The 23,587-nt window shown below is 34.5% G+C and overlaps 1 protein-coding gene across 1 annotated transcript in view; it reads right to left on the reverse strand.

The window, feature by feature from the left end:
- Positions 1–23,587, reverse strand: part of LOC105622511 (eukaryotic translation initiation factor 5B) — a 46,213-nt gene that overhangs the window by 6,050 nt on the left and 16,576 nt on the right. The window contains 3 exon segments of the mRNA XM_012203926.1: positions 19,934–20,029; positions 20,164–20,371; positions 20,830–20,906. Of these exon segments, the coding sequence (XP_012059316.1) occupies positions 19,934–20,029; positions 20,164–20,371; positions 20,830–20,906 (381 nt within the window).

The raw sequence follows: 23,587 nt of genomic DNA on the forward strand, positions 1-23,587 counted from the left end.
CGTGTGTACGTACTACGTACTACGTACTATACAGTACGTACTACGTACTATACTCTCTCTCTCTCTCTCTCTCTCTCTCTCTCTCTCTCTCTCTCTCTCTCTCTCTCTCTCTCTCTCTCTCTCTCTCTCTCTTTTCCTCTCTCCGGAAATAATAACATTATTATTAGTGATTCTAGCTTGACTGTAATTTCGATCACTTCGATTCACGCAAATTAGAGATTGCAATCATAAATACGGATGCAATCCATCACATTATGTTTTATATGGAAAAAAGAAGAAAACTGGATGTTTTTTCCGAAGAGTTGATTCTAATGTCGATTCATAGGAAACTCGGAGCTTTTCAGCAGACGCCGTTAGACGGCTGCACACCGTAGGTTTATTGAATCTCGAGACACGCTGTATAACGGTGTGTACAGGCGAAAAAGCCCCGAGCACGTTGCTCCGCTGCTGCGACACACCTGTGGCTGCAGGAGCGCAAAAGTGGGCGATAAACCCGGACGCGGTTCAGGATTTACAAGAGCGCCTGGCTGTGATTAAAAAAATCCATTTGCAATGCCGGTTTCTTCGTGGGTGCACATATAATTGCGCATAATCAGAAACCTACATCCACCTATGTTTATTATTGTACGATATCGAAGATAAAATACCTGAGTATAAAACAAAAAAGAATCTGATTATCAAATATTGAGTGAAATAAGGAAGTGAAATAATTTCAGATAACATAACTAAACTGAACATAATTTTACCTTTATAAATATTTAATAAGTATTATTGAATGGTATTACTTATTAAATATTCAGAAAGATAAAATTATGTTTGGAAAATTGTTATATTTGGAAAATTATTCCATTCAACATTTGGTAGTTACAACTAGACTTTTTTTTTCCGTATGTATATACGGATTCTGGCGTTTGAAATACGAAATCTATACACTCTCGATACGCTTGAAACACGATAGATCTATACATTCTCGAGTTGCGAAAAACGTAGGAAACGCATTCGCGTATGGAAACGCAGTATCAAATAATCTTAGAAAAATGCGCACGCACATTGCAAAAGAAAAAAAAAGTATATATCCGTTGAAGAGCGAGCAGTGAGAATGCGAAAGAGAGATGACATGAATTTATCTCAAACAGTAGACCGCGAGAGGTAAGGACCTTGGCTCCATTATCTCTCTATGTACTGTTTCAATATTTATCTCGTATCCAAACTGCGTTAATTGCATATGTACTCAAGGTGTTATGGTAGTGGGAGGAAGCTATTCTGCGAGTGCGAATACTTTGGTTCGTAAGATATTGAGAGGCATATTATAGAGATAATGATAATGATAACCTCGAGAACTTCTTTCTTTCCTCGATTATATTACAATAAAAACAGTGATATCGAGTTTGAACAATGAAAAGTGATACAGATCGCGAGTCGCAACGCAGACTTATACAGTAAGCTACGTTATCGTTAGGTGGACAATGACCGGAATATGCCCGCCCATTTATCCCGAAACCCACGCCAAGAGAGCAATACTTGGGCTGGACGCTCAAGCCACCCGGTATCGCCGCCTAGTCAATGACCAATAACTGAGGCATTGCTTCTCAACCCTTTCTTGAACGATGGAACGTTGTGATTGCAAACCTCGTAAAATAGCAATAAAGAAATAGGTAATGCAAGAAATCCTCGATTTATTCTTAATTTTTTACGATTATTTTTTTTAACCTCTACCACAATTTTCCATTCCAGATAAAAAAATAAATTTTAGAATTACAGATATTTAAAATATTTAGATTAATCTATATTTGATTAAAATTTTTTGTAATATCTAATGATTTAATTAAATATTTAAAAAAACATCAGATCAATCGTTGTTTGAAATCAATTTATGTCTTCGATTAATTATTCAGATATAGAATAGTATATACATATAAGTAATATACATGTACATATAAATTAGAAAACTAATTTATTTATAAATATACTTATGAATATTATTAAGCTTACTTTATGCGATCTATAATTCATGACAGAATTCTATTTATAATTTTCTGTATCAAATTATAAATAATTATAGATGAGAAAAATTTTTATTATACCATTTAATTTATAATTTAATTTACAATTATGTACAGAATATTTAATTATTTTTCATTGCTATGATTAGGTTATTAAGAAATGACAATGACGTATAGTTACTGAGAAATACATATAATATTATAAAAGTTATATAATAAAATTATATCATATTATGGAGAATTCTCTAATTATATCAGCATTATAATTTCAATAATATTCATAAATTATAGCCGCTCGTAGAAATAAATTTCATAATGAAATTTCATAATAAATGAAAAGAAATATTTGGTACAAGTTATTGCATATTAGACAAGAGCAAAATATGTTATATAATAAATCTCTATTTGAGGATCCGATAGCATATGAAAGAAAAAAAAGGAATGGTTAGCTTTATACAACGATATAAAATACAGAAGATAATATGTAAAACATGAAATCACTCATTTTATAAATTTATTTAAATATAATGCTTAATTTACAATTTTATCTTTCAACATTTTATCTTTCAAAATTTTATCTTTCAACATTTTCATATCGCTCATTTAATAAAACTATAATATAACTCAGGAAAAAAAAACAGAAATTTTAAGGAAAAAAGAAAGAACATATTTTTATTGCTTTACAATTAGTTATGACACCAAAATTGCCTTTCAAAATTAGTATTATTATATACAGAATTTTAATGATTCAAAATATTGAAATTAATTTATGGACAACTTTTTTTTTTTCTTAAATTAATTTCATTCATTATTACAGCAAAGCGATATGTCGTAATGTTTTATTTTATGGATTTATCTGAAAACAATATTTCGTTTAAATTTAAAATTAAATTTAAAATATCTTCAGTATTTTCATATATTGTAATGTCTTTTATCTTTTTTAACTTTGAACCGAGAAATTTAATTCTGTAAGAATTTTTTTTTAATACATCTGCACGAGCATATACAATTAGTAGATTTTATCTCGTATAGGTAAGGATATTTTTTTTATATTCAGTTAACAAATAAATAACTTGTTCCTGAGACCAAGACACATATGTTTTTTTCTTCTTTTTTTCTGTGCATAAATTATTGATATCTACGTAAGATTAAATTGTAATTTATATATAGATAAGAGTTATTTGCTTATCCAATTGGACACGATTGTATTCGCGCTTATAGATTTTCAATTTTCTTTACACTAGATATGATTAACTAATCACTGGTATTTTTGTATATTTGACGCGTCTCCTATATTTATAAAAATAAAATATTATAGTTATAATTCTGATTATTCACATGTTTTTGTTACACGATGCATAAAATTATAAATAAAATTCTGTCTCAAATTCTATCGTGAATTATATTGCATTATTTAAAATGGCTCCGACAAAAAAATTCACTCCGATTGAAAATAGAATTCTTTTTGATAAGCCTAAGAAACGAGCAAAAAATTTACAAGGTAATAATATACATAATTTAATGTCCAATGATGTTCAAGTATATGTAAACGAATATATTTCGACTGCACAGTTTTCTTCAATTCAAAATAATTTTTAAATTGACATATATACCTCCAACATCTAAAGATTTTAAACTTACAGGCAGCATTATGAATGTTTATTCTAATAAATCAAATATCGGTTCGCCATTAAATAGTTTAATTAATTTTTAAAAATCGGATTTTTCATTCTTGACAATAATTTCATAAACATGGGGCTTTCATATCATTTTAACGGACACTTGACATTTTCATCATCGGTAAAAAAACAATGTTAAGTCTCTAACAGCTTTTTTCATCAGTTCAAGTCGTTAAGACTTAACGTTATCTCGTTTCTGAACGAATTGTGACTTATTCATGGACTGACATTAAAATTTTATTTAATAGTTTTATTAATTTTATTAGTATATTATTATTTTATAAATATTTTGCTTGTTTCTTAGTCTTACCAACTTTCATTTTTACTTCGCACGAGCTAGCGCAAATTACTAGCAATATTTATGATTCTTTTGTTCTATATATATATATACAGGTCTAAATTTCATTTCTCGATTCTGCCAAACCTGAATGGATATTTCAAATTATAATTCTGTTATTTATCACACGGCAGGTGGTCTCAGGACGCAAATCATTTTCTTTGACCCTTTCTCAAATTATATTTTAGTGCAATAATTACATGTACGGTGCCAAAGAACGAAAAAATGCATACGCGTTGTACAGGGAACATTGTGCGTGTCGGAGTTAATCAGCTCAGACGCAAAAAAAAAAAAAAAGATACGATCGTTCGTTCGCCCGTGCCGTGCATGTTCCACGATACGCTCTTCTGTGGCCGGCGTACTTTTATGGCGTACCCCCGTCGTCAAATTCTCGACACTCCGCCGCGACCGAAAGGAATTACCATATAGGTGCACGTGTGCAGGCGGGCAAACGAACCTTGTTCGTCCTCCGTCTCGACCTTCTCCGCCCTTTCTTCCAACCTATCACGCCGCGCGCCTTCAATCCTCTCTCGACTCCGCTTCTCTCGACCGCTCGAGGTTTTAAGATAAAGTTCGGGACTCTCGAAGGACCAACCGCTAATTTCGTCTCCCCCGTTCCCTCACCCTCCCGTTCTCTCTCATCTCGCAAATGTATAACATTACGCGACGTATTTTACGACTGACGTCGTCTCCATCGTTTTTGTCACGTATTAGGAATTTCGGAAGTCTCGAGGTCGAGTATCCGCAACTTGAGTTTCATCTACGACAGGTAGTTCCCTCGGTCGCGATTCAAACAAAGGATTTTTTTTATGAAGAGATATTATCACATTGGAAAAAGAGAAATAATATCTCCGATTTGAAAGAAGTAATGACTTTAGTCGCGATATTTGAGTAACTTTCAACTGACACATTAGACGCTATCGTTTCTTTCTTTCGAGAAAAAGGGGGATTATCTCTCTCCCGAGAGAGACGTGGCGCGGGAGGAAAGACTCTAACAGCTTCGCAGCTTAAAAATGTGGTCACCACGTTGAGCATAACCCGGACCCTCATCTTTTGAAATTACGGAAGCCATTACGAGCGTTATCGACGCGCTTTACCTTTTACGACTAACATGTCAATAGAACGCGAGGAGAGGCGAGAGCGACATACCTCTCTCGAACGCGATCAGACCCGGTTTCGCGTGGGCTCGAACGTATATACTGTCCACTTTAGATTTATCTCATTCTAAGTGTCCGAGAGACACGAGAATCTCTCGCGTTGCGCTACGTGGGCGGAGAAGAGATCCGCGGGGTCGACCGGGTTGATGGCGAGGAGGACCAAACGGAAAAGCGTGCATATACATATACATGCATACGCTTTATCCGCTTCTTCCGATGCTAAACTATCTAACCATTCCCGCAGACACCCACTCGCCCGCTGCAGTTTCTCCGATAAATTCTCGCCATGCTCATTCGGCGTTTATTGCGCTTATTGACACACGTTTATTGTATCTGATGTCAATAACTGAACTTTTTAAAATTATCATTATATATAAACGAGGTGTTTTATTGCCTTAATATAATTGATCGCTACGATTGCGAGGCGTATCTGTTCTTGCGTATCTGTTCTATTAGATAATCTCGTGCAATATAAATCGCGAGGCGCCGCGATCACTGAAGTGTGTCGAAACTTGCTGCGTAACATGCGCGCGACGCTCGAAACTTTTACAGTTTATGAAAAATAATTTTTGTATGTAATATGTAATTAAATAATATTAATAGACGAAAGTCGCCGATACTGACATAGATCTCCTGTGGAGACACCCACTTATTTATGATTCTTATGGAAACTTAACTACTTTATTAATATACTGATAAAAACATATATAATCAGTTTAGATAAAACTCATAATTTATGTACTTGTGACTTGTTTCTATACAAAATCAACTAAAAATGAATTCTAGAAATGCGAAAATAAAATTATTTTCTTTTGCAAATTGCGTAGTTCTAATAATAGTGTATCACTGTATTATTGATTGAATATTACATGTTTGACTTCCTAAATCAATTTTATTTTTTTCATTTTTTCATGATATGGTTTTAAATATAAATAATAAAAATAGGAGTGCAGAGATAAGTGTGCAAATCTGCACACTTATCTGTAAAACAGACCATAAGTTATCTTTATAGTTTTGCGTTATAATGTCAGATAGTCTTATCGAAGCTGGAGGCAAATGCATACTTATGAGAAATATCCTTAAAAAAAAAGATTGTCGCATTATATGTTTGCATTTCGCAGAACATCATAAAATTATAAATATGCATATAAATCAACAAAAAACTTTTTATTGAAATGAAAAGATTTTAGAAAATCTTATATATATTCCCATACGTTATTAGTAACATAATATTTAATGATTTAATTTGCAATAGCCATTATGAATTTCTCATTAATATAAAATCTTCAGAGAGAAAGAAAGCGCGCATTCAACGCGCATAGGTCACAAAATTGTATATTATACATTTCTTGTATATTATACACTGAAGAAAATATTCTAATTACGAATGAGAAATATACGAGTAAAACGAATTATGATGGTATGAATCAGAATTTTAGTTATCGTAATTAAATTTCTAATCTCGATTAGAATGTTTGATAGATTTAACTATATCGAAATGTTTGATTTGTGACTCTCAAATTAAATCTATCTAAATTCCAATTAACGCTACAAGACTTTTTTCCAATGTACTATTCACACGATCCAATAACCTGGTCCGTCGCTACAGACATAATACAATATAACCACAGCTCGAGGTCAAGAACCTCGAGCGTAAAATGCGCGGCCCCGCCCTAAGGATGCGGTTTGCGAAAAGTAAAACAAAGAGAAAAAGGATTCCTCATAAATTTGAATCGTGAATATTGCGGAGAAGAACAGCTGCTCGTGAACTAGAGATCACATGGAGTGAAAAGGGAAGAAAGGAGTTCCTAGAAAGAAGTATAGCGAGAACCTCGACCTTGGCACTAAGCGCGAGCACACGCGCGCCATTTGAAGGCCGATCCTTTCTCGGCGCGAAATGGGAATCCGTAGATAGATGCAACTGCATGAGATGCCTTAGCCAAAGGCTCGCTTCGTTCCGCGAAAACCACGCTAGACTACGTAAGTTGCACCTGCGTGCGTCACGTCATGCTTCGCCGTGTACCGTAAGTTCCACCGTGGCGAAAGAGAGAGAAAGAGAGAGAGAGAGAAAGAGACTCTTCTCTTTCGATACCGAGATATTATCCGTAAGATGCTGCGAGATCCTGGCATGGAACTAAAATGCAACATGGATTATTTATTCCGCGGGTATGAGATTTACACACGCAGCTTGTGCAGCTCGACTACAGCGGGTGTGTAACGGTACGTAGCGTTACAAGATGCACGCAGTGAAAGATATTGACACACATACGGAAGGTGGAGCACTCTTAAAACACTTCTGCATATCGGAATTCACTTCTGTAAATGCAACGTATGCGTTTTTAAAAGTTAAAACGTAGGTATATGCTGTAAGATGCACGTAAAAGGAACATCAAACATTTAGGAAATGAACTTTTCGAGAAAAACTTTTGTTAAAAATCTCTGTAATATCTCTGTAATATCATAGTATGTGCATTTCTTTGTCAATCATCTAATAGGGGAGAGCGGGTATGAAAGAGCTGATTTTTTCAAAATATGAAAACAAACTTTTTATCTGATGTTAAACAAATATAATTACTTTCTTACTTAAGTATATACTCATTTATCTATAAGATCCATTTAACAAAAAAATAATATTTAGTCATTAACTGATTGTCAGATTTAATCATTTTTCATAAACAAGAAATTCAGCTCTTTCAAAACAACATGATTTTGAAAAAGCTATTATTTGTTTCGAAAGAGTCAAATACTAAATTACATAAGCTTTAATACAAATAAAATCAAAATGTCATCCTTTATACTATGACAAATATTATTTTTTTTTAAATTAATAAACGTGTGAAAAATAGAAAATATAATATTTTTAATTAAAAACCTTTATTGCAAAAGAAATGAAAATTTCCTTTATTGCCACATGAAGTATGAGACCAGTCAGAGCACAATTTGCACTGATACTAGTCTTCATTATTTACAGAATAATCTATTGAACATGATAGATGATTGAAAAGAGTGAAATATGGAAGCTGAGTCGATAATACTTCAGTATAACTTAACATAGCAGCATAACCAACGAACTGGAATGCTGTTTTATAAAATAGAAATACTTGAAAATCTATTTACCTACAATAAATATGCACAGAGATGTTCTTCGAAGAAGGAGACTGCGTATATCTGAAGATAATCTTGTACTGTGTGCTGACAAGACCATATATTGAAGTGCGAATAAAAATGGACTTGATCATCAATACGATATATTTCAAAAAAGTATTGACGTACTAAAATTTCTTAAATTGTATTAAAAAAATAAAAAATCGATTGTATTGAAAAGAATATCCCAGGATATGCAATGAAGGAATCAGGCAAAGCAACTTTTTTATAGCTCTCAACATCGATTTTTTCATAACATTATGTATAAAAAAATCACAGAATATCTAATAAATCAAAATCTAATAAACAAAAATTTCGTAACCACGTTTTTACTTACGTTATAGTATTCGATAAAAAAAACTTTTTCTAAAAGCTAATTGCAAATAAATGAAAAAGATTTTGAAATTTAACTTAAGAAACTTTCTTTTTATAGCGATAATTTTGCATGATTCATTATAATAACATTTTGACGATTTTGACTATCTAATATTTATGGACATAGTTTAAGTACTGTTATCAAATGAAAATATTTTTTAATTTTTGGAAATATTCCATTAGTTGAAATACAAAATGGTTCTTTCAAAACATGTCTTTCAAACCTGTTCTCCCCTATAATTGATATGTAAAAACTGACTTTTCTGGACTATTTTGTATTGCGCGCGTTTAACCTTTAACTAATCTTTCTATCTTCCTAAACCTTTGACTTAATCTTTTTATCTATATTTTAACAATCATATAAGTATTGTTATTTAATTTATTTAGATTCTATTGTTAATGCAATGTAAGAAATTAGATGAAAAAGAATATCGAAGCACGGATCTGAACATTTTTTTAGTATTTTCATGGAAATATAGTCATAGGTCCCATATTCACATGTAATCTTCGCAGTTTGACTGTAAGATATCCTCCATTGTAAGATATCCTCCATTGTACGATCTCGCAGTTATCGTTATCTGTTCGTGTGAGTCTTATGCATTATGCATGAAATATTGATATACAAAACGCGATCTGTCATGGGTACTTTTCATTTGACGTCACAAACTGACATAAGCGTCGTTCTATCCTTCTTGACATTCAAAGAGTGACAAAGATAGAACATTTGTGTCAACTTGTGTGATTTGTGTCATCAAATGGAAAGCACCGCATGTTCCCGGCGATGCCTCTGTATATCGGAATTATTTTTGCCGATTGCGATATTTACATGAGACTTTCGCGGCCTGACTATACGTGTGCGTATACGCGGCCGCATTTATCGCGGGTGCGTGCGAGCATAGACGGAAGACGAGGGGGAGGAGCCGTTCTTGGCATACTAGATAGCAGACGTGGCGTGTCGCGACGCGACGCGACGCGACGCGTCTCGGCGGGAGCGAGTGAGCGAGCGAGCGAGCGGACTCACGCGCGCGCGAGACGGGAACCGGAAGTCTATTTTCGTGGCCCGCACCAATTTAGAAGTCTTTATAGTCCATGCGACGAGAGTTAGCGGCTCTAACGGTCTCACCGCGTGCGTCGTCGGCGTTTTTGGACGCCGTTAATCGAGATCCGCGCCGCGTCCTCATCTTCCGCGAGCACTTAGACATTTGCGCTCGCGGCTTGAAATTTTGCCGGATCCGCGGGGAATCAGAAATCATATCGATAATTAACGAAAGAAAACGCATTTGCTGTAAAAAAGAGCACACTTGTCTCCGTTAACATGTAACAGGACTAAATGTCAAATAGGAACATTTAATGTTTACATTTCATACAAAATTTTATGGAAAATACGTTAAGTTTTATAAAATTTTATAACACTAAATTTCATATACATAAATATACTTTTCAAGATACATTAAATTTAATGTAATCCCTAATGAAAATTTTTCTTAGAATTTCTATATAATTTTATAACTTTCTTATATTTTTTATACGAACACTTCTCAGAAAACTACATCTACATCTTTTCCCAGAATTTTTCATATATGTTAATTATAAAATATCGTAAGATTAAAAACATTTTTTATATAAGTATAATTTCTGATGAAAATGTTATAAAATTTAAAAAATTTACAAATATATTTAAAAATTATTGGATGAGAAATTTCAGAATATTTCAGAATTCACTTATATAAAAAATTCTAAGAGAAGATGTAAACATTCCAAATAATTCTGGGTAAAGTATACAAATAGTTTCTGAAAAATGTTTCAATTCGTATAAAAATTATGAGAAAAATTTTCGCCAGGGGTATCATTAAATTAAATTTAACTCGTTTAATTTAAAAGTACAATTAAATTTTATGACACTTTTAACAGTGTAGTTCCAAATAAAAAAGATAAATTTAAAGTCCTTTAAAAAAATAATGTAAGCATTATGTAAATAAGAAATAATAAGAAAATTAGATTATATTAGATAAAATTAGAGTTTGAAAAATGGAAAGGATAGAAAAGAGATTTAATTAAAACACAATAGAATAGCACGAGATACCTTCGAGCTTTGAAAATATCAATGACGAAACTCTGAAATGAAAGAGAAACCTTCAAGATATTCGAAGACCGCACGTCATTTCCCGGAAATAATATTGCATACTGGTTTCGTGGGTAATTTTGTTGAAAATGTTCCGCGAACTTTCTTGGAATATAACGGACGAGTTTAAGGCTAGACGAGCGTCTCGCTCCCGGGGTTAAAAGCCCGCTCGCGTGTGCTATTTAACGTTCTATGGACGTAAGCGTGTCTTCCACGTGTGCCGGAGCTATTTACTCCTTTTCCGCCGCGACGTTTTTTATCGTCGTTGGCAGAATTAATCGCAAGCTCGAGTAAAACGATCCCGTCGACATTGGAAACCTCGTATCCGGCCGGACGTTTCCCTCTTCCTCTTCCTTCCCATTCTCGCTTCCGTTCTACTAGCCGCTCTTTCCTTTAATTCTCCCCCTTATATGTAGTGACAGACACAATGTCCAATTTTTGTTGACAAAACTTGTTATTTTGAAGTTACGATTATTCTTTCACGTCTTCTTTATATTAAATTTTATATTATTTATATTAAATTTTATATTGAAAATATAAAAAAGAGTTATTATTTATCATATTTTTTCTCATTTTTCCAGTTTTTTTATATTATATCAACTAGTGCGTGTCACTATAAAAAATCTTTCTGTTTTTCATATCCAAAAATTAATTTTGAGAAATTAAATTTAAAATACTAAAATGACAAAATTTACTTTTTACAAAATAATTAATTTTCTTTCTACGTTTATTTTTCTTCTATCTTTACTTTTAATCTTTAATTTCTCAAAAACTGTACATGCTTTTCTTGCAAAAAAAAAAAAAATCATTTCAAATTTACCATTAAAAAATTAAAATTATAAAAATTAATTAATAATTTCGAAATGATTAAAATCGAAATATTTTCACGCAAGGCAAAACTCAAGCGGAATATGAAATAGAGAACGATGGACAGAAGGATATTTAGAGCGGGGTAAATAAAGGGAGAAAGAGCAACGTTCAAAAAACGACGGACGCCACACAGGCTGCTGATGTAGCACGATAGAGTACAAATGCGTTCACGGCGCTCACTCGCCGACCACATCCCGTCTTTCGGTCTTCCGGCCTGTCAGTAGCTTTCGTGGAAACGCCTCTGGCTTCCTTCCGGCCGTTTATCACTCGTTAGACGGAAGGGCGGGCGGATGGTGCCGAACCCTCTCGACATGCCGAATACGAGACATTCGTCCTTTCACAAGGATACGCTCAGTCCCTTGTATAGTGGTAGTGAACGTAGCATGGTGTATAAATGCTAAGAATAAGACACAGTATCCTATGGTATGCAACCGGCTCGTTTGAAGCTCGGGACAGTCCTTCGGGGTTAACACGACACATCCGGTTATTCGATCGATATAGTCGAAATTATATAGGACATACGAGAAAATATTCACGACGAAAGAGATCCCGGAGATTTTACAATGCTTCCCTTATAGATCTTAAAAATAAAGTTTCTCATATTGATTTAGGCTCCTATTCTTATAATACTTAACGAATAGTGTCGGTTTCGTTATACACATGGTGTGGTCGTTGCACAAATGGAAAGAATAGTTTTACTAAAATATCTTGAACATTTAGCTAAATATAGATCTGAAAATAATTTTATTGGATTTCAATCATTAAAAAGATTATGTAGTAGTTGCTACAATCTGAAAACATGTGAAAACTTTTTCAATGTGTTGCTTATAATGTTTGAGTTTCCTATGTGATTATTTTGATGTTCCAATACAATTATTTTCAGATTTGTATCTAGCTACATTTTTAGATAGGTAAGAGTTGTCGAATGAGTGTACTGATCGTCTAAATATCACATCAATATCTTATATTATTACTTAATATAAGCAATTAATATTCAATAAAAAAAAATGAAATAAATGAGAAATAAATAATATAGATATGAATAATATAGAAATGAATAATATATTGTAAAATACTTTACATTGTGCATACATATTTGCAATTATTATAAAAATTAAATTAATACTTTCATAAAACCTATCAAATTTTCTAAATTACTACAAGATTAGACTGATAACAAAAACTAATGACAATAATAAAAACTAATAATTGAATACATATATCAATTGCAAAAATAAATTCAAGCCGATTTTCGACGTTCTTGTCCTTTCGTTATTGTTAATTGATAAATAATAAGTACTTGACCTTTTTTTTGATAAATTATTAATATTGGGTATTAGTTAATTGTTACGTATTAACTGATGAAAAGTTAAACATATAGTAATAAGTGTTCGAAAGATACATACAAGCTACAATTCTCAATATCCATTTACATACAAATCAGTATCAAATGAAAAATATAAAAATAATTGTATAAATAATTTAAATGGTTCGGCAACTCTCTCCTATACTTCTGCAAAATCATTCTTTTTATGCAGTTTTTTAGCATATATAAAAGCAATTGTGTTTGCAATGTAATGCAAAGATACTGTAAGATATTATTACTATCATTAAAAGTTATAGAATAGAGATCTTGATTTCTTTTTATGATCTTTCTTATTAATGATTGTAAAGTTATAAATATCGTTAAACTATATCTAGATTTTTCAAAATGTATCGTTTATTTGATCTAATTTTTATATATTATTAATTTTTTTTTAAATTCGCTATATATATAGTTTTAGATAATAGAAAATTTTTGGGTAATAAAACGACGTCTAAAAAAAGACTTAAAATTAAAAGACTTTGCTTTATTTAAAAAGAAGAACAACATTGTTAGATATTGAAGGAACAATCTAACCTAGTAACCTGGTAACAGTCTAACCTAATCTCTTGAGCTAAGTAACATTTTATTATTTTTAACTTTCGTGTTCAAAATGTAAATTAATCCATTCCTGTGTTAGATTCAAAGTAAACATCATCCATATTAACGTATATATTAGTAAATAATTAAACTAAATTTGAGTCAAATTTAATATATTTTATTGAATTAAATTGTTTAATTTCACTATTTTAGTTAAATTAACGACGTATTGGGTAGGAGCAGTGGCGATCTATAAAAATGATTAAAAATAACTCAAATTGAGTATAATCTGACATTATGAATTTAACAGTGAATCTCAATTGATTTTCGTGGAATCATGTTTCGCGTGCTTTCCTTGGACGATTCGCGGAGTCAGGAAGGATAATTTTCGCGTAGGAGCTCTCTCGTACTTGAGAGAATAACAACCGCGTGCATTACGGACAATTGCGAAACGTCGCGGTCTGAATACCTCTCAATAGAAAGATATCCTCACCGACTTGAAATTTCTATCCATCGCGAATTTGTACGCGCGCATGCACGGCATATGCCCCAAGGAAAAGGAAGAGGAAACAGCGAGCGGGGAGGGGAAAGGAAGAATGGTCTATGTACAAACGCCTTTCCGCCGGAAGAGGACTCGCGCATCAGAGCGTTTCTAGTTCCTGTCGCTCGCCCACAAGCTGAATATAATTCCAAGTGAAATCACTCTAAGCCGCTCAGATACGTCCTTTCTTGACGTTCCTGATTGTCTATGAAAAGACAATCTGAAATTATATGCAAGATTGAACAGACGGAAGTATATCGATAACAAACGTATCTTTCAATATATTGATTCAGAAATAATATTTTAAGATAAACTGTTTTTGAGTAAAACTATTTTTTTAAACCAAATAAAAATATGTGATTTCGATTAAATCACATATTGAGATTTTATCTGTATAATATATTCCTCTATAAAACTTATGAAATATCGTACAAACATTAGAGATTGAAAATCGGATGAGCTTGCAACGTATGTCGATTGTGTTTCTCGCGCTACGATAGCGTGTTGTTGAACTTACTACGATAAAGGGCTTCTGCCTCTCTTTCTCGCTCTTTATCTTTTGTCCTGTCTCTCCTTTTGCTTTTCTCTCCTTTTTTTTCTTCATCCCAATCACTCGATTCTCCTCGAGCATCCAACTTTCGCTTTATGGAGACGACAAGTAAGGATGCTCCACAATAACTCGTTCAGTTGATTTTGATCCATTCTTTATTTGATTTTAATTTAAACTTTATAAACGATAATTTCAAATACTGTTTGATATTTTAAGATTGCTTTATAAAATTGTTTTTATTTATATATATATAAAATACATATGCATTTAGAAAAATACATTTTAAAAAACGAAATGCTTGTTGTAAGAGAATTTATAATTTCAATCAACTCTACGTAAATGACATAAAATACGACTATTCCGTTAGCACTCTATTATACGTCAGTGAACGATTTGCTCGTCGCTCAACTGATAAAGAGAAGAACACAAGAAAAACGGAGAAGAGTGCAATATACGTTGCTGAAGCGAAGATTGCAAAGAAGAAGAAGTAGAAGATGACGAAGATGCTTTACGTAGCGGAGGTTATTTCCGCCAGGACCATCCAATCGTGAAACGCGCCGAGATCTACTCTTGGAGCAAGCGGAAAGGAAAAAAAGAGAGAGAAAGAGAAAAAGTAAGAGAGAGCATCAAAAGCGCGGCGTTATCGCGACTCTCGGGTCATCGGGCCGAGTAGAATCCGCCACCGAACAAACCGACGGATGTACGAACGATCGGCCTGCCGGTCGGCGGCGGAAAGAGTGGAAAATGGATAATGGTGGGGAGGGGAAAAAAAAGGAAACGCTGCAAGAAAACGGCAGGCCGAAAGAATCCACCGGATTTCCGCTCGCCGTTAAAGCCGCCTATCGAGACCAACGTGTTGCGCAACGCCCGGTACTATATGACTATATGTTCCTACTGTGTATTTCTATGTATGTGTTGTATGCGGCGCGCGCGGGTACGATAACGCACGATGGAAGTCGCAAGAGGGGAAGCGGATAGATGAATAGATAGGTTCTCCATGCGAGTTCTCCGAGGCGGTCTCTCTCCAGACTCTCTCGCGGCGCCACGGAACGGCAGAGTCAATTCTAAGAGAAGAGTAATCGAGACGTTACGTGATGACACGAACGATAGTCATTAATTCGTTATCGATATCGCTCATTAAATCATATTTATGGGTAAACGCGATTGCTCCCATAAATCGTAGATCCGACTTCGATCTCTGATAGAAAAAAGATATATGCCCATAATTGTAACTATAGACGATTAAACATCAAAGACATATCAAAACAGTGATAATCCAATCCTTTAGGTTAACAACCTATTTTATTATTCTTCATTTTTACAATATATGTCAAAATCAATTCATTTCTGTGAGTTTCAAATGAACAACGCTAATATTAACATATCCTTGTAGTAAATAATAAACTAAATTTGAATTAAATTTAATATATTTTCTTAAATTAAATTGATTTCATTTAAATTAATTCCATTTTCTTGATTTAATTCCATTGTTTTAGTTAAATAATAACGATTTATTAAGGAGAAGCAGTGGCAATCTATATATTGAGAAAAATGTCTAGTTGAAAATGGATAAACCTCAGAAGTTTCTAATTGTATCATTTTTATAATTCTGATTTTAATTCTTATTTCAAAAAATTTTAATTGGTATATTTTTAATCATATTCTAATTAATCCAACCAAACATTTTTCTCAATATAGAAATGATTAAAAATAATTCGAATTGGGCATAACTTGGGCATTATAAATTTAATAATATAAAACAAAAAAGGCACGAGGGGATGTTTGTAACGATACAAAGCTCGCGACGAGTCACGATTGATGGACGGAGCATCAATGTTGCAAAATTGGCATACGAATCTTCGTGCGTGGCTCGAGAGCCCCGTGAGTACAACTGTCTCTCTTGCCAAATGTATCGCGAGCTGAAAATCCGCTCGACGCTTGCGAGCTCACGTTCTTCCGTCCAACGTTTAAGCCGTGTCGTTTCCTTTCGCGACGTGATATCGACGCAAAACCTCCGTCCCGCCAACTACGTGCATCCGGTCGCAGCGATCGTTCGACAAAAGGAAGGCGCGAGCCTTCACAAACTGACCTGCGCTAACTGGAGTTTCGTGAGACTCGATGAACGCATGGGATAATCGTAAGGTCATCGTCGAGAAGACACGTTCTCGCGGTAATTCACTCATTGACGATTGGACAATACGGACGGAAGTAATTTTCATGGTAAATCCGGAGTTTTCCACCGGCCGTTTTGTTTGCGAAGCTTGGCAAGACCATATGCGATCTCGGAGTATTGTAGTCTAATAATCGGTATCCTCATAGCCGATTATACCTATTATTTCTTAAGCTCAGAAATTTCAAAAAAAGGTTGTTCTAAAGTCCTTGCTTTAAAGTCCGTACCTATTCCAAAGAAAGAAGTCGAAGGAGAAGAGGTAAAAAATACCTGAGCATAAGTTTATACAATAAATTGTAACATGTTTCCTTTTAACACTACGACAAAGAGAACTAAAAATTTTATATAGGACTCTTTCTTTCCCATAAATGCATAGGATGAATGAAATTAGAACAAACTAAGTCTCGGATTCAAGTCAATCCTAAAAAAATATAGTAGTTGTCATGCCGTGCTCATCTTTCGACACCGGATACGACGTCAAGCTTGTCTCTTGTGGAAAGACGATCAGTCATTTGAAATCTGTGTGTCGTTCTTTCGAAGGACAAAAACACGCGTTGCGCAAAATTGTGAATTCATTCCTGGTGAGCGCTAGCGCGAGGCAAAAAGAGTCCGCCAGAAAACGTTGAGAAATACAACGTTAAAAGTTCGCAATACGAGAGTTCGAACTGTACCGAGCTGAGTAGTATCTTTCGAGCTTGATGTCCCGCGGAGAATATCGCGTGGGCTCAGACACGTGGTCGGAGTCGCGCAAAGATCCGGAATGTTCGTTGCTTCCCTTCATGCGAGAGTAATCGCGCACAACTTGACGTTCATGGCTTTTACAAATCTCAGTTTATGTGTCGTACTCAATTTTATTGAAGTATCTAAAAATTTAGCTACATAGAGATACAGAACTGGAAATACTTTTGTTGAACTTCAAATTATCTAGGAATCTCAAGTATGATGAGTGAGAGAACCATGGCACACAAAAAACTTAAGCAGTTAGGAAATCAACATGTTGGATTGGCTATTCCTTATGTCAGAATAGCCTTACGGTCTCTACTGTGATTGGCTAACTCGTTTAATACTTGAAGTTTTTTGTGTTCAATGCTGCAAAAAGTTTTGAAATTCCTTAGCAACCAGAGTATTCTACTTAGTTCAACGAAATTATTTGCAGATCTTTTGCATAGCTGATTTTTAGAAATTTCAGCAAAACTGTTTTTTTGTAAAAGAAAAGAAATATATTTCTGAATGGTGAGAGGAATAAGACTGATAGTATAATATAAATATAATAAATGGTACAATTTATGGGCAGCTTTCGTAATTTAAATGATAAATAATTATGCTATTGTATTTAAATGCAAACAAGTATTCAAGTATATAATTCGAAAAAATAAACGAATTTTTTTTCTAATTCATTCTTGAGTTACACATCTTGCTATAAAAGTTAAGAACATTTTTCATAAGCACATTCCATTTTTATATCAAAAGAGGAAGCTTTAATTATGAATTCTGTTTTGAGAGATCTCTTCAAGATCTCTATAAAATAATAGATTTCCTTCTTCTTGGAACAAATAAATCATAAGATACCGAGAAAAATGTCTGAAAAGAAAGGGCTGAAAAATATCGCACAGAGCAGTGCCAAGCCGAGCCGAACCGAGCTGACCTAAGTCGCATGGTGATAGAGCTAGCCGCACGTTAAATCATCGATCGCGGTGCGTAGGTGCGCCACCGCGATGCCGATGGGAAAATACATTTCGGATTTTTGTCTGTTGGGAATTTGCGTGCCACTAATGGCATCGTCGACGCCTACGGGATCCGAGGCTAGGCAACCTGCAACGTTTCGCGCGCGCTACCGCGTAAGGCGAGGCCAGAGAGGCCGGCTACCCACCCGGTTCCTCCTACGGGAAAGAACAAGAAGAAAGAAAAGGATAGACCGAGAAAGAGAAAGAGAGACGGACTTTCTTCGGTCAGTCGGATCCACCTACAGGAGCGAGGGAGAGCGGAATCGAGAATGCTGGCTCGGAGCGGTTTAATATGTCCGCCCGCTCGATCGACGCGATCAATCGACCAACTGAATCGCCGTATTTCCGCCGAACGAGTTCACCTACGCGCGCGCCGATAGTTCTCAGTTACCGCTCTCCACTCCGATCCGCAGGACTGGTCCAGCCGCGACTTCTCTCAGTGGTCGCCGTACAGGTCCTGCATACATACAGATCAGTCTTCCTTTCTCTCTTTCTCTTTCCCATTCATCCTTCCGTTTCGCGGATGCACGGATTCAATTTTCATCGCAAGCCTTCGGCATAAATTTCATTAATCTCTTTGGCCATCGCGATTATATTATACGTCCAGACCATCGTGATTACTTTTGATGTAACACGCCGGTGACAAGTCGCACCGGTTTTGCGCATAAAAACTTCGTCTTATTCTCGCGGAGAATGGTAGAAATACTCTAGTTTGCGACACCTCGTAAAGTCCCCTTAAGTAAAGTCTTTGATAATTTTTTCCCGTAATTCATAGATGAAAAAATGATCTAGAATGTTAAGTTTCCTATTACGTTAGTAGTAAACATGCGCAAATATCGGAAATATGCCATTCTTATGTACTTTATAGTCTTAAAGTCTCATGGCATACAAAAAAAAAACGTAAAGTACACGGAAAGAATGATTTTTTGCTGAAATATATGAAATTTTAGCTGAACAGATCTGAAAATAATTTTGTTGTGCCATCAAAATAATTATGTAGGAATCTCAAACATGATGAGCAGTGTTGCAAAAAGTTTTAACATTGTAGCAACAAGTTTAAACGTTCTATGTAATTATTTTGATGATCCAACAACATTTTCAGATCTGTATCTAAATCTGTATCTATTTAAATTTTTAGATACTCTAGCAAAATCGATCTTTCCATAATATTAAAAGTAATATTAAAAGACCTTCTTTGATCGAAAAATATCATTGATGCTTGACGTGGAGATTATCGATCTACGCAGCGATACATTTATATTCTAATAATGTGAACAACACGAAGAGACGTATGTACATTGCAATTCGCGATAGAGTTTCAGGGGAAGAGAGGAAGAAGAAATGTAAAGTCAACTCACGTCCTTGCTCGGGACGCAGAGCGGCGTTCCTTCCTTGACAATTCCAGCCTCGACCATCACGCCGATCACGATCGGATCCCTCGAGTTGAATACGTACTGAAATTCAAACGGGCCCACGTTTAAAAAGTTCCGAGTTCGAAGATCGCCGACGACGTCGGCGTAAATCCCGCTTGTTTATCGCGCATCCATTTCAATTCTTGCAAAAGCGAGTACGCTCGCATATAACTCACCTGCGGTAAGATCTTCAACTTGCACGGAAACACGGCTATGTGCTTGTTCTCGTCCCGTTTACGCTGCTTCAGTTCCTCTCTATAATTGGTAAATTTGTCGAACAGATGATAAATAATATCAGCTTGAAAGATCTTGACGCCCAGTGAATCCGCCAGCTCTTGTGCGTCCCTCTCGATTTTCACATCAAAAGCAAGAATTGTAGCGTACCTGCGGATAAATTAAATAATGACTAATTAATTCTTATAGATAGCTATTTGTCACGCTTTTTGAAAATTTGAAATATTAAGAAAATATAAAATTTCTTCCATTAAAAGTTGTTAAAAAACTTTAACCTAATCTACATTATATTTTTTTATATTTCCTATTTCTTGCTTTTTGGCTTATGCCTTTTTCCTTTGCGATCATTTTATCAATCGCATTCCTTTCCACGTTTTTTGTGGAAAGTTTTTTTTCTCGTCCGAAGTCCGTCAACTTTTATTTCGGGCGAGAAAAAATGAAAAACTGAGTAAAAGATAAAAAGTAAAAAGAAACAGGGAACAAAGAACACATTGTAAATTAGAACTTTAGAAGTCATTAAAACTTTTAATTTTTTGAGTTCTCCAAAAAATAAAAAGTTAAAACAAATATTAGTTCAGAAGAGAATTTTACTGTCGAGATGTACTCACTGGCTATCGTGCTCTAGCATGATAGAAGCTTTCATGACGTCTTTCTTGACGACTGGTCCGATACGAATTCCGGAATACTGCAAACAAAAGCAAAAATTTTGTTAAAGGAGAGAAATGCAAAAAAGATACGAAATAGCATCGCGAGCGTGCGAGTGCAGTTCGACATTACGCAAGTCGCCCCGATTTCGCTCGACAGCGTGCAATGACTGTCTCTCTCATCTTGGCAACATTATTACACAGTGTCTTGCGTTTATGTTATTTCGCACATTGTTACGTAATGCGGGGGGAGGGGAGGGGGAAGATCGAGTATAACGATTGCTGTAACAATCTAACTGCCGGATTCGCACTTGTCATCTCTTTAACGCGAACCAGTTTCTTACGGGAAACGACTAACTTTTCATCGATGCTTTTCGTCACGCGTGACCACGCAGATGCGCAAAAAGTGCCTCGCAATCTATTTGCTTGGATGAGAAATAATCGTTTCGAGGATAAACGGAGAAGTCACGAGTAGTCGCTGTCAAACAAATGATATATCAAATCTCAGTTCAGCTACTCTCTAAATTCTTTGGAGTGAAATCTCACTCTACAGAATAAAAGGAATTAAAGCCAGTCTTGAAAAAGGATGACTCAATCTATAAGAGTGAGATTTCATTCTTCAGAGTGACAATTCGTTCTAAAAGTTTCAGAGAGTATAAATAAATAGACATCTCAAAAAATTAATATTGTTATAACATTTTTCGACAATGAATAACATTTAAATATAAAATAATCGCAAATGTAAATTGATCACAAGAGTAAGAATATAAATATTAATAAATATAAATCTTAATAATTACTTTCCATCAATAATGGTAACGCATTCGTAACGCCGGTAGGCGATGTGCGATGCGTTTCGCAATCCGTTTGGATCGCCTACGCTCAGCTACCGGCGACCGAATCTCTGGAATCATTGCCACCGAAACGCCACAAATCCCGCGGGTCTTTCCATGTATACGAAGCGCGTGTATATACGACTAGGCAAAAATAACCTATGACGCATGCATGCCGCCCGGATTCGGCCGGACGGTGCAACGAGACGGGACGCGACACGAGACGCGCGACGCAACACGTTGAAATAAACGCGACGCAGCGATGCAGTTGCAAACAAGCTGTTTCGCGGCTTTACCGAGAAAAGCCACTCCGTGGTCGAGGAGCACCGCGCACTGTAGTCGGGATTAAAGCCGACCGAAGCAGAACGAGCTTGTCGTCGTAACGTTACAGGATACACAAGAAGACGTTCCGCTTCTACCGAGAGATATCTTCAGAAATATCCGTCAAAGATCTACGAAGATCTCTCAGTAGATCCGACAGACGTTTTACGTAAATCCCTTAAACCGCATGTAAATTAATGAGATTCTTAGTAATTGTATTCTTGATACTTTTGCTATAATTTAACGTACAAAATTAATTCTGAATTCTGAACTCCGGTAGGAAAAGAACACTTATACCTAAGTTAATTAAAGATGTATCACGCGTATTTCTTTAACAAGACATGCAAACATTACAGATTTTTGTATATTGTATTTGAAAGTAATACAAAAAGTTTGACGGTGATTCAAAGTCTAGATAAAAAATTATCTCAATAAGTTTTTCATTTAAAATTTTTGTAAAATTGCATTGTTAGATATTATAAATATTTATTGAATTTAATTATTTGTTTAAATATATATATAGAGACTTCATTCAATTATTTCATATTGTAACATTTATTTTTATACAGAAAGTATAAATTTTCAATTCCAATCACTTTTTATAGAGAGAAATTACATACGATATACATCCTTAAAAAAATATTTATACTTATAACTAACTTGAGAGCTAATTATTACGATTAGAACTGATTAGATAATACTAATCATAAGAGTAAAAAAAACATATTTTCATTCTTTCTTTGACCAATTAATGATTCTATCAATAACTGATATATTACAATATGTATATCATGATATGTAATTTCCTGTTACCATATCGTAACAAGATACCATGTTATTTTTCACATTCGAGATAAATAATATCAAATATCGCAATTAAACACTCATATCTTTTAAAATAAAGCTAAAGAAGCAATTAATTAGAGCATATACGAGTTTATTTCCAATAATTGCCACATTATATTGCTGTATATTACATTCGTTCTCAATCATCAGCCTTCTGATCCTCGCTGATTATACTCGCGCGTCTGCTTTCCGGTTTCGAAACGGATATCGGTTACCCGCTGCCGATGTGGTCAATATCTATAACACGATACTTCTGATATACGGGGATTAATTGCTGCGTTAAGAGAACTGCGATAGAGTTAAACACACTATAAGTATAGTGTAACTTTCAGATTTTATCTTGCATCGCGCGTTCCTCTTTTACTATTCATTACTCCGGTACTTGTGCACGTAAACAAGATCATTATACATACGAACTGTTTGTCCAAATACTAAAATACTAAACGTTTCTGCACTGAAATTTAATAAAGTCAATAAATATGTTGAGATTGAATAATTGAGAGTTAATTAAAATTTATATAAATTATCGAAAGAAATAATTTTGCAAATTATTTCTTTTTGTAGAATAATAATTTTTTTCGTCTCCATTTCTTTCACAATAAAAGTATAGATAACAAAATTTTCGAATTTATTAATATTTTAATCTATATAAGCACTTTATAATAATTTTAAATACATGCCCCCCCTCCCCCCTCCTCTCTCTCTCTCTCTCTCTCTCTCTC

The sequence above is a fragment of the Atta cephalotes genome (assembly GCF_000143395.1).
Source record: "Atta cephalotes unplaced genomic scaffold scaffold00046, whole genome shotgun sequence".
Lineage (NCBI taxonomy): Eukaryota > Metazoa > Arthropoda > Insecta > Hymenoptera > Formicidae > Atta > Atta cephalotes.